At 41.6% G+C, this 12,974-nt stretch overlaps 1 protein-coding gene across 2 annotated transcripts in view; it reads right to left on the bottom strand.

Moving 5' to 3' along the window:
- sik2b (salt-inducible kinase 2b) overlaps positions 1 to 12,974 on the bottom strand; it is a 47,255-nt gene that overhangs the window by 19,087 nt on the left and 15,194 nt on the right. For both annotated transcript variants that reach the window (XM_054597174.1, XM_054597182.1), the window contains exon 4: positions 5,027 to 5,188. In XM_054597174.1, coding sequence (XP_054453149.1) covers positions 5,027 to 5,188 — 162 coding nt within the window. The remainder of the gene's footprint in view (positions 1 to 5,026; positions 5,189 to 12,974) is intronic.

Raw genomic sequence — 12,974 nt, 5'->3', positions numbered from 1 at the left:
ACTTTGTCTGATGAACAAAGCCAATCCAGACAGAACCCTAAAGATATTCAGCTGACCCCCCCCTTGGCCGTTTCATTAGGTACAACACGCTAATGCTAAATGATAATGCAGTCTAGTACAACATTCATGCAATTAATTCCACCTTGTTGTAGGTCATAATGTTTAAATTTTATTGGAACTGTTTTTGGAGAGATGATGACTCAAGCTTATGGTCATTTTGGAGTCTGCAGTTGAATTGCACTTTGTTATACAGAGAAGAGTTTGGTATTTTGGACAAAATAGCAGAAACACCAGTCAGTTAATGCAATACAGAAAAAGTTGCAGGGATTTTTTGTTCACTGGAAAATACCTCTAGGAATTGGGTTGGAGAGATTTGTGCACACTGAAATGGCAGGTTTGACACTGTATGGGAGTGCATGTATTGAATCCGATTAATTACTGCAGTGCGGTTGGCAGCAGGTGTGGCTGACATAAAGTGGAGGGTAATGCGGAGCGTCACAGTGGGGTTTGTTACAAGTATGTTTACTGTCTGATGCTGCTGTGAAGGTGAGATGTGAGATGCAGGCAGAGCAGTGCGGAGCAGTGCAGTTGGTTTAGCGTCAGAAGCTGTGACCCATTTCATGGAGCTGAATACTGAGCAGACTGGTTGACGTCAAAGGCTTCGGCACGCTGCAGGCGACTAACTGCACTCATAGCTCAACAGAAAGGGTGGGATGGGGGTGGGGAAGCGTTTCTTTCTGCGTCTGTGTGTGTATGTCGCATACAAAAGTATTAGCGTAATATTCTCCTAAACATGTCACACTGCAGCAAACGTCTTATGAACCTGTGTGGATATGACAACTGTATTAGTGATATCATGGTGACGCAGTAAGAGAACAGTATCCGCAGTCACAATGTAACAGTGTCATTTCCAATAAGGTATGAGCATTGATATAATAATGGGTGCCGCTCAGGATGCATTGCCCTGGGATTCACTCTCACCATGCGAACCGTCTCTTCTCTAACGCTTGTCGGTTTCCTCATATGCATTAGACCTCAGCTCTTAGGAAGGAGGGCCATTTGACTGATCAAAGCGACACTATGTTACTTTTTAAAAAGGAATTTGCCAATTCTTTCTCTTACAAATTAATTTCATCTGTAAGCAATAAACTTTCTCAGGAAAATACACTCAGTTTTTTGCGATAAAACCTTACTTGGTGTTTGGTATGTACTTGACAGTGGTGGCTAATGCTAGCAAACGGTGAGTTGGATATTTTATAACCAAGTTATTTTGCTGACTTGGGGACTATTCTCTATTTGTTTCTTTTGAACTTACTCTTTTGAACTCAATGTGATATTTACCATTATCACATTGTTGTCACATGAGCCCATGGTGAATGTATTTTTTCTTCTCTGCAGTCATAATGCAATAATTGGTATGAAAAGATGCACCCCCCCCCCCATGCATCAATGGCGTCACTGTTCCTGCTTCCACAAATGTCTGTAACCTTGGTATCATTTTTGTTCAAACCCTCTCCTTCGAACGCCACATCAATCACATCACGAAAACCGCCTTCTTTCATCTAAAACACATCGCCCGTCTCCCATCCTCCCTCTCCTCCTCATCCACACCTTCATCACCTCTCGACTGGACTACTGCAACAGCATCCTGTACGGCATATCCGAAAAAATCATTAACAAACTACAAATCATTCAAAAATCCGCTGCTGGTCTGCTCTCCTACTCCCGCACCAGAGAACACATCACCCCAGTCCTTCAAAACCTCCACTGACTCCCCATACAACAAATAATACATTTCAAGATTCTCCTCATTACATACAAAGCCCTTCACAACCTGGGCTCTTCATACCTTTCTGACCTCCTACACCAACACACTCCCACCCGCAACCTTAGATCCACTGACGCCAACCTCCTCACCCCCCCCCTACTAGATTTTAATAACAACCTATTGTGTATACAAAAACGAATTAGAAACTGTTCTCCAACAGATGTCCTTGATTTGGAGATTGTTTGTACATCATTTAATTGAGCATGAAACACCTTTAGGGTTTGGTGCATTTCCAATGACATCACTCTGTGGACGGTTTCAACTTGAAAAATATAAATTAACGAACCCAAAAATCCTGTAAACTATTTGGTGATGTGAGAATGTATGACAAAAGGGATGTTTTTGAGCGTGTTTGTCCTAAAACCTTTTTGCGCTGTTTATTAATTTATTTACTTTTACCATAGACACACAACACAACACAAAACACATAATATACATTTTCTTCTAAGCCACAAAGACATTCTCCCTTCCTCTTCCGATTCAGCAACTCGCTTTTGTTTTTGGTTATTTCTCCTCCTCTCTTTCCATCCCCTTCAATCCGTCAACTCCAACGTAATGGGGCTGTTTGAAGTAAAAACATGAAGGGCACCCCCTGCTGCCACTTTCCCTCTCCTCTGCAGCCACCATGAGCATGACCTTTCTTTGACTGGCTGCTTGGTAAATCCTCATACAGACTGACCAGAGGTGGCCTTTAGAAAACAGGAAGACATCGCTGGACGGCAGGAAAAACCCAGAAGCATAGTTGCTCTGTCAGAACACGCATATAAAGACTAGCTGAAGCGTTTAGCTAATAAGTCAAGAAACAGAAAACTATTAGAAAATGTTTAATACTTTATTAACTGGTCAAGTCATTCACCAAGCAAACACCCCAAAACATTCACCGGTGCTGGGTTAAAATTTTGTGAGGTTTGATGTTTTTACATTTTTTACACAACAGGTAAATTGAATATATATACACGTATATTATTAGTATACTATTTGTACAATTAGATGCCAGTGGTGTGTGGGATGTTATCTCCGGGATGTTATCATTTCTAAAATTCACAACATGTTTTATCGAACGAAACATTCTTTTGCAATCCACATTTGTTGGTGGTTAACATTTCAAAAATGTATATTTTCACTGCGGTTAAAAAACAGTTTGCTCTCCCTCTTATCCCTCTTCTGTAATAACTGGGTAATCTTGCAGCAATCTAACAGCACCATGAATTATATTTGTATCAGAACAATAAAATCAAATAACTTTTTCCTTTTCAGGGCGGTGGCTACATAATATATGACGACAGACATTTAAAGCTGCATTCAATATCCTTAATAGAAACTTGAATAATATATCTTAATTATAACATTAATTGATTAGGATGAAATGGTAACAATTTAATAGTTAAATTAAAATTGTAACTTAATACAATTGGTCAATGCATTAGTAAACATTTTGTAGTGAATGTGGTTGTAATATGAAAATATGCATTTAGTTATAATGTGTGTGTTTACTTAAAGAAAGCTGTCCAGGCCTTCATAATTTGTGTGTATGCATGGTCTGAGGCAGTTCTAAATCTGATTGCAGTGTAAGAACAAATTCAGGTAAGAAAATATTAATGAATCCCAGATTTGTGAGTATAAACGTTCATATGCCAGTTTAAGCACAGATTTGTGTGTTTACTATAAAAACCTTTAAGTTAAAAAATGTATCAACCATCTAATTGATAATAAAATATTCACCAGATGCAGCTCTAGTTGCAAATTAGCCAACCATGCATGAATACAAAACAAGGGAGATAATTACCTTTCTTTCACAAAGGCTGAATGGATGATCTTTACTGACATCAATGTTACTGATGCATTAAGGACATTTGAAGTGAGGACTGTCTTCCTTGTGTCCTGCACAAATCTAAACTTCATGTTCCTTTTAGCAAATTAGTCAGTGCTTGTTGTGACTAAGATAAGTACAGAATGCTGCTGATGTCCTCCCCAGAGACGTTTTCTCTAATCACAAAACAGGTAATGTTCTGTTCATTGTCTTCAAATCTAATCTGCCGTTCGGACAATCGGCTGTGAGTCAGACATGTTTATGAAAATTACTGCTGTGGTAATAACATCTCCAGGTTATCATCTAGGACTCTTCGGAGAAACAGTGGACAGGATGATGCAGGGTAATGATGCAGGTGAAACACTCAGCTCTCTGTCTAATTTGTTTTTATATTTGATTTTACCTTTTTGAACAAAGAAAAGACACTGGCCATGACCTGTATGAGGGTTAACTAGGATGCTCATCTGTCATTTTACCCCCATTAAGTAACATTCATCAAACCAATAAACAATGACTTTAATCTCTATTTGGAGTCCATGACATTAAGTCCTCTGAGGACAAGAGGCCATTTTCCCAGTAGCACTCATTCACACTCAGTTGGTCTGTTATCTTTTCACACCTGTATTTTTAGCCTTCCTCATGTGATCAGCTCACCTTAGATGGATCTGAGTATCAGCTCTGACTAAAGCCTTAGATAAACCTCGGCCTCTTTCAGAGCATTGTCACAGCTGCAGCCCTGCCACCCTGCTACGCACCGCTCCTCATCATTCTCCCTTCATCCTCTCACCCCCTACTCCGTCTCCAAAGTAGCCAATCCAATACATCACCTGCCCTCTCCTTCCAATTAAACCCAAACTCATCCCCCTCTCTCCCCCCAAGCCTCCCCCTCCTCCACTCTGTGAAACAGCGGTAGGTTGACATTCTCACTAGCTAGTTCTAAATGCCAGTTGCTTAATAATCTCACTTTGAAGCTTGTACTACAGACCTCCAGCTTAGTCTCAACTATCTACCTCTGGGTTTCTTCCTTTCTTTCGTCCACAATCTTAAATTATCCTCCTCAAAATTAAAGCAACGGGTAATTGGGGAGGGATGTTTGATCTCCTCTGATCATAAGTTGAAAAAGGAGGCACATGCCTTTGGATTTTGGTTTGGATTTTAAGACGTCAGACCTGGCATCTTTCAGCCAGCAGCTATCTCGCAAACAACCTCCAACCACTTCTCAACACCGTGCAAATGGCCTGGGCAGGTAGTTAAGACATTTCTGAACTACGCCGGCACTGAGATCATGGCAGGCAATAGATCAAAAATGAATCATTCTAATCCGACATCTTGCATTTCTCATCCATTAATGAGTATATGGCTTCTCCTGCACAAAGCTGTTACGGTACCTGCAATCTTGATATTCATGTGGCCATCCAGCAGCAGATTCTCCGCCTTCAGGTCCCTGTGGACGATGTTGCGGTTGTGACAATACTCCACCGCTGACAGGATCTGCCAGAACTTCCTCCTGGCTTCGAGCTCACTGAGACGGCCATGCTTTGCCAGGTAGTCTGTAGCCAGACAGAGAGAGAGAGAGAGAGAGAGAGAGAGCAACAAAGATGGTGGATAGGGGTGATTAATCATGTTAGAAGTATTAGCAAGTCATATTAAACATCGACTTATATATCAAATCAGTATGAGTAGTAAAGTGTAATGAAAAACGGCTGCATTCTTTTCAGGTGTACAAAGTGTTGGTTGGTGGTTGTGTTGAAAGGATACTCTACTGTTGATGAGGTGCATGCCTGGTGCCAATAGGAGTTCACAGCTGCTCTACATTACAGCATGCTTTGTGAAGTCATTCCGTGCAAGATGAACAATGTAATTTTTCTTCGGAAACCCTGTGTGTGTGTGTGTGTGTGTGTGTGTGTGTGTGTGTGTGTGTGTGTGTGTGTGTGTGTGTGTGTGTGTGTGTGTGTGTGTGTGTGTGTGCGCTTGTGTGAGTGGGCAGTGGTGAACCTGTGTTGTCATAGCCGGAGGAGGACGGGATTTCTGAGAACTGGTCTTCTGCTACATTTTGTCCACACTAGTACAAGTTCGAACAGGGTGTGAGTTTGGGGGTTAATGGGAGGTTCTCGGTGTACGATTGCAGTGTACACATAGACATACAAACACACTTGACAATTAATAGGAAAAAAACAATATACAAGTCTTAATATTAACCTTGATTCTCAACCAATGAGAATGAACTAAATCTGATTGATCCGTTTATCTGCTGTGCACAGAGCATTAAGACAGACTGAGTTTGTGGATGTTCTGAAAGACGCATTAAACCAAGGTCTATGTAGTCTCCGGCTGGTTAAGTCATACATTTTATTGTCTTCTTTCTCCAAGCATCCAGATCACTGACCTTTCTCTCATGGCCAGCTCCCACACCGTCCTTTCAGTTTTTCTAACCTTTCACACACAGCGTTCACTTATTTTTGCAAAGTTGGTGACAGATTATTCTACATGACGCATGATTTTTTGCAGCCCTGTGAACTTTGGGAGGTGTGTTGTTTGTTGCTGTCGGCAGGGTTCCTCTTCACACCTCTTTGTCCAGATAGCTTGCTAACTCTTCAATTCACACTCTGTGGCAAACAAGATAGGACACTGAGTGGTGGCTTTTCCTTCCAGCTGGCATGGATACAGACCACCGACCAAACCTAGCGACAATGCAAAACAACCACAACAAACCCAGCTAACAAAACTTCATATACTAGCAAACTAGGTGTGCAAAGTATAAGGAACACAAATATATGGAGACCCATAAGGTCAATCTCATAAAAGAGCATTTTTGTACTCACAAAGCTGAAAGGGACTTGCAGCTAAATTTGTTAGAGACATTAAAAAAAACAACTTTTTGCCTCGTCTTTGCATTTGTTAGAAATACCATACATCTCTTCCTTTTCTTTTTTTTTTTTTTTTTTACACATTATTTTTGCTTTGATTTCCCTGGTTTGCACACACATTTATGTAAAGATAAGATTGCCGACAGAATTTTTTAAACTAGGCCTCTGTCAAGATGCACAGAGAAGTCACACTAAGCAAATTTCACAGCCCATTAACATCAAAAACATTCTGCCTCAACATAAGATATTTAAAAGTAGAGCAACATAATCCCTGAGGTCAGTGACAATCATGACGTTGTAAACACCTCATTTTAACAACTCTATATTGTCTCAACTCAGGGTTGACCAAAGGGACATCTGTGTGTTGGGAAAAAGACTGTACAATAAAAAATGACTAAAGGCCGATAAGCTGCACTATTAAGCTTCTTCTAAGGTAGATGATGCCGTTCTGTCGTCAACAGCGTGGTTGATCAATAACTAACATCTGACAGAGTGAGAAAACCTGATTAGATAGTGGCTGGCAAATTCCACAGAGTAGGCAATTCAGTGACCAGGACAGCTTTCATGCAACGCTGCTAATCAAAAAACACACTGGGGAGGGGAATGTATCACGGAGGTCCAAGTATGCACCTGTGAGGAGAAGAAGACTCTAAAGTAATAAACCCTTCTGGGATCAAACTTTTCCTTTTCTTGGTCACGTTGTCCGACCACATCTGACCAAAACATTTACTTACTTGCATGTGCAGTTATTCTCTACAGACATAACTAGAGGGACATCTTGAGTATAAAAGATGTCGGGGGGCGGCTGTGGCGTAGTGGAGAGCAAGGTAGTTCTCCATTCAGAGGATCAGTGGTTCGATACCCGGCTTCGGCAGTCGATGTGTCCTTGGGCAAGATACTTAACCCCAAGATGTTGCATGAATGTTAGTTAGAGTCTGATGGTGGCACCTTGCATGGTAGCCTGTCATCAGTGTGTGAATGGGTGAATGATATGTAATATACTACTGATTGTAAGTCGCTTTGGATAAAAGCGTCTGCTAAATGACTGTAATGTAATGTAATGTAAAATAAGAAATCTAGGGCTGCAACTGGTTATTAATTTAACTGCACACTCTTTTTTTTTTTAAATAAATCATTTGGTTTACAAATTCACGACTTCCAAGAGTTTAGTTTGCCAAATTCATACTGCCGGTTTGGTCTAACCAACAGCTCAAAACCCAAAGATATTTAGTTTGCTTCTATACAAGGTTAAAAAATAGCAAATATTCAATTTCGAGGAGCAAGAACCAGTTTGGCTTAAAAACTTAACAGATTAATAAATTATTAAAATTGTTGACTAACTTGACTAATTCTATTTTTTTCAGCTATTAAAAGAATCCTGCCTGACTGATTAAACACTGTAAACACATAAATGCTCAACAAAACAAAGGCTGAACAAAACAACTAAACTAAATTCTGTATAAACAGCAGCACTACAGATTGTTACACAGTAGCAAGCCATTACTGTCAAAGCAATGAACACTGCACAGCGACTCACACACACCCAGACACACATATATACACACACACACACACACACACACACACACACACACACAAACACATGCACAAAGACGCACAATGCAGTATGTTGCCCCAGTGGAGGGATGAGTAATCCACTGATACAATGTTGGCTATGGCAAGGACCTCAGCACAGAGAGGCATGCAAAGCAGCATTCTGGGAAAGCGAGCAGAACAAGTATGAATCATAGGGGTATTAGGAAACAGCTCAACAATCCCTGTGTTCCACTTCTGAGAGCTTGGTGATGACCGAAGTCTCTTAGCAGCTGCTCAGGTTTGGAGGGGACAAACATCATGGGTACAAACTGGCTTGTTGGCTAGACCTCTGGCTGGACTTGAGATAACACCGTGGGGCAGGCATGGGGAGTGAATTAATGTGTGTGTGTGTGTGTGTGTGTGTGTGTGTGTGTGTGTGTGTGTGTGTGTGTGTGTGTGTGTGTGTGTGTGTGTGTGTGTGAGAGAGGACAAGGGGCAAACACACACACACTGTTTCCACATCAGTAACCGATACCAAAACCACTTAAATACAGCAGCCATAGTAAAAGTCACGTCCATGTGAATGTTGATAGCTGTTGGTGGTGATTTAATGGTGGTAACACCGACACCCTCTAGGGTTAAATTAGGCGGGAGCCAGCTAGAGGTGCACACTGCCCTTTCATCCAAGTTATATCATGCCAAGGATTAGCTGCAGCTTGTGACAGTTTTCTCTTCCATGGGATAAGTATCAATTCATGAGGTACTCAAAATAAAACAAAAGTTTTTCCAAAAGTAGAATTATTGCATGGTTTCCTGTGAAGATCCCTTTAAGTCTCCAGCTGTCCTGTTTTATGGATTTTCCACTTAGCCGTGCACAGATGCAGCAATCAGGGTAGTCTCCGAACTTGGATTATCTGGTGTCAGGATAACTATATATTTTCATAGTGTGGACTTTTACCTTGTTCATACTACCTTAACTGAGAAGTTAGCACGTCAAGTGGAGATTGTGTGTTTGCAGCTACTGCTAGCTTTCAAGGTAAATCATTAGCTACCATGGCTACCAATGTATCAGGGGAACACTGGTAAGGTTATGGATGTTGTGTAACTCCCTTGCACAGCCGCTTGGGGTTTTTTCCCCATCTCTGGTGAAGACCCCCATGATATCTGTATCGCGTGTATTGGAGTAAAGCATGCCCAGCCGTCATTTCAGACACCAATCCTGTTGTACCCCCAAAAACCCAGGGATACACTGAGCAACCCCATCAGCAGGGAGGCTTTGCCTGCACCCCTTGAGGTTGATCCTGGACGAGGTGTGCAGGTAGGCTGCAGCCAGGTTGGCTATCAACTGGCCGTATTGCAGTACAGCGTGTTTGAGAGACGCTGTGAGGCATGAGTTACTTTCAATGTTTGTGATGCTTCCAACAGGATTTGCTGGACAAAGGGAAGAGTTTCCACTATTAAGGTTAATTTTGCTCCATTTTTAGCCTGCCATGTGGACTTTGGTAATGCACCAGTTGGTCAACACTCCCTCATAATGAGGTTTATGAAGGGTGCCGGCCGGCTGCAGCCTGTATGTAAATGTTAAGTTCCCTGTTGGGCCCATTGTTCTGGAGGCACTCTAAGTTCATCTTTTGAGCCACTGGAGTGTGCAGACTTAAAGCTGCTTTCTCTTAAAACTATCCTGTTGCTGGCATTGACATCAGCCAAGCGGATAAGTGAATGAGATGCTTTGTCTGTGAATGTATCCAGGGTGATGTTACGCTCTAACTGGCAGTTAGTAAGTTTTCTTACAGCTGTCCCACACTGGAGCCGCCAGCATTTTACCACCTGCCTTTTGCCAAAGTGAGCGATAGACGGCTTAATTCACTTATTCTTATCTATTTGCATCTTATCTCTTTGAATCTTAGGCCTCTTTTCATAGAGGAGAGACTCCATCTCACCAGCGTCTGTCACACTGGGTAGTGGAGGCTATCATTTTGGCTTATGAATGTTTTTTAATTACTTATTTTAAACATAAGTGCAATTAACTGTGCATTTAGTGGATTTGTTGGAGAGACAGACATTTCAACTTTTTTTTCTAGGTGAAAAAAGGGCAATCAGGTTATGTGATAATCTCCTCCTCATGTCTATTGTGGGTGTGATAGTACAACAGGGAGTCCAATCTGTGTAACATTCAGAAGAGTGTCTACTGTGTTCATAGATTTCCTCTCCTGAACTCTAGTTGACAACTACAGAGCTCTGGTCTTGACCGTATCTAACAACCAAAATAATTTTTCAGATGGATGTCCCTGAGGCAAAATCCTAACAAATGGGGGTCTGTGACCCAACAAGAAACAAATCCGGGGTCCTTGAAAACCACTGATGTAGATTACATTTCCCTGGTTAGCAAATAGATTTATTTGGTTTAAAACTCTTTAGCTTTCTTAATACTATATGAGGTGATTGCAGAAGACAACCAGGAGCCAGTAGATTAACCAGGGAGGTGGTTAAGAAATATTTACATAGAATTAATGACATGTTATGACATTTCAGGATGGCTATGGCTCTGTTTACCTATTCACTTTAATTTGACTATTATACTGTAGGAATGCATAAATCTAATCATCCTGATTCTTGCAATTTTTCCTTCAGCAGGTGGATCCTTGAAAGCTGCCATGTAAAATGCTGCATTTGGCTCCACTGAAAACATGTTATGTCGATATTAAAAAGGGAGGAAATCTGCTCCCTTCATCACCAAAAAAAAGATATCAACTTTATCTCTTGGGATTTGGTGAGTCATGGAAACGTTTATGCTGGTCATCAAAGTCAAAGCAGCCCCACCTTGGCGACTGACCAATCTGCGGAAAACTCACCCAGTAAATATGATGGATGGTTTGTGGTGAAGCAGAAGCTGACAGCCTAAGTAAATAAGAATGTGTCTCAAAGTATTTCTTTGAAGTCAACAGTCTCCCTGTCTCATTTCATTCCCATCAGTCAGACAAGAGATCTGCATGAGTGACTCTACTCACTGCCAGCTATAATACTCCCCTCTCTCCAGCAGTGCTTTCTTAAATATGCATGCCCTACATTTCCCAACCACCTTCCAAAATCAAATGGATGTCCCCCTGCTCTCGCCTCTATTCTCTTCTGCCTCCTCTCCCCTCCTGCCTCTGCTCTCCTCTCTGCATCTCCGATTTATTTGCGGTTGACCCAATTTCCAGGTTTGATCCATACTGCGGTGTTGAGGCAGACAGACAGACACAAAGGCACATCAACAAGCTGGCATGGATGCCTCTGCTGTGCCCATTACTGTGCCCACCCACCCCTTCGTAAAAATGAACCAGTCACTCTCCGCCTCCTTGTGCCGAACCCAGCTCTGCTTCTTTGTCTTTACGGCTGCAAGACACACACACACACACACACACACACACACACACACACACACACACACACACACACACACACACACACACACACACACACACACACACACACACACACACACACACACACACACACACACACACACACACACACACACACACACACACACACACACACACACACACACACACAAACTCTATTCAAGGTTTGGTCTGAAGAGGGAATCGGAGGCTCATCCATTGTCTCACTGATACACTGAAACAGGGTGGGCTGCTGAGCATCCACAACAACTTCACATCCTCCGCTCTTTGTAACCTATGGCCAGGAGCAGACATGAGAAATTCATCATGTCAGAAAAGCAGAGGCAACTCTCTGGAGGGCGATAGTGGAGGAAGATGCTGGAGATCTGGCTTGGCAGAATATCCATCTAGTCTGAGTGCAACTTGATCCATCTCCAGACAGCATATTTGGAAATCAGAAATGATTGTTAAATTTGTAAGATTGAATACTGAAACACTTGTCTAGTGCTGCAGCTAACAGTCGCTGTCTGTCTGGCTTAGTCAAAGCTTCTCCTGCTGCAGCTGATGATGGCATATAAATGTCTTACATAACTGCATTACATTGTGCAATCAGGGCAGAGGGTTCTGAGGAATCAGGACACAATGGGTTTATGAGGAAAAATCTATGTATTATGGAAAATGAGGTTCACCAATCATGATTGGTTATTTAAAAGGAATAGCTTGACATTTTGGGAAAAAATACAAAATAGACTTTGCCAAAAGTTAAATGATGAGATCAATCAAGCTTTCATAAATATCTGTTAAGTACAAAGCCACAGCCATGGAACAGTTGACTTATTGTAGCAAAAAGACTGGACACAGGGGGACACATCTAGCAAAGATCTGTTCAAAACTTTAAAAAAGTGATATAAGAAAATTATGAGAGCGGCATCGCTTTTCTAATTCCCTGCATGAAAACACATAAGCATATTTCCCATAATGTCGAACTTTACCTTTAAGAGTATACTGCACAGTGGGAGGCTAACAAAAGCTGCTAGTTGGTCTAACCACAATAAGCTGTAGTGGCAGTAGCATATGCATGGGTACAGATGAGTCTTTCCGTTTTATCTCTGTGTGCTTCTGTACTTCCTTCTCATATTTAACCACATTCTTTTCTCATAAATTTTTTCTTGCTTCTGCTTCACAGCTCTCTCTGGGTCACAGGAGCAGGAGTTGCTGCTGCTGAATCAACATCACAAGTGGAACACTGGCCTCAGAATCACAAAGACGCACACAAACGGATACAAACAAAACGCACACACACATATGCCCATTAGGTTTGCTGTAGACTAATTACCAGAGTAAACCTTTCGGATACTGTGTCTGGGAGTAGGCTAAGCGCAAACATTCTTAGACTGTCTAATAGGGGAGGCCACTTGTCCACATCAGACAGGTCTATACTTGAGTTATAAATTCTTTACATTTTTGAATGTATGGTGCAGTTTGTGTCAGAATTTTCAGAACTGGAGTAATCCTGATATATTTAATAAATATGTTTCTTTAAAGTGCAG

This window comes from Anoplopoma fimbria, chromosome 1 (genome assembly GCF_027596085.1).
Source record: "Anoplopoma fimbria isolate UVic2021 breed Golden Eagle Sablefish chromosome 1, Afim_UVic_2022, whole genome shotgun sequence".
Classification (NCBI taxonomy): Eukaryota; Metazoa; Chordata; class Actinopteri; order Perciformes; family Anoplopomatidae; genus Anoplopoma; species Anoplopoma fimbria.
The sequence above is the reverse complement of the archived record's forward strand: the minus strand, read 5'-3'. Positions and strand labels throughout refer to the sequence as shown.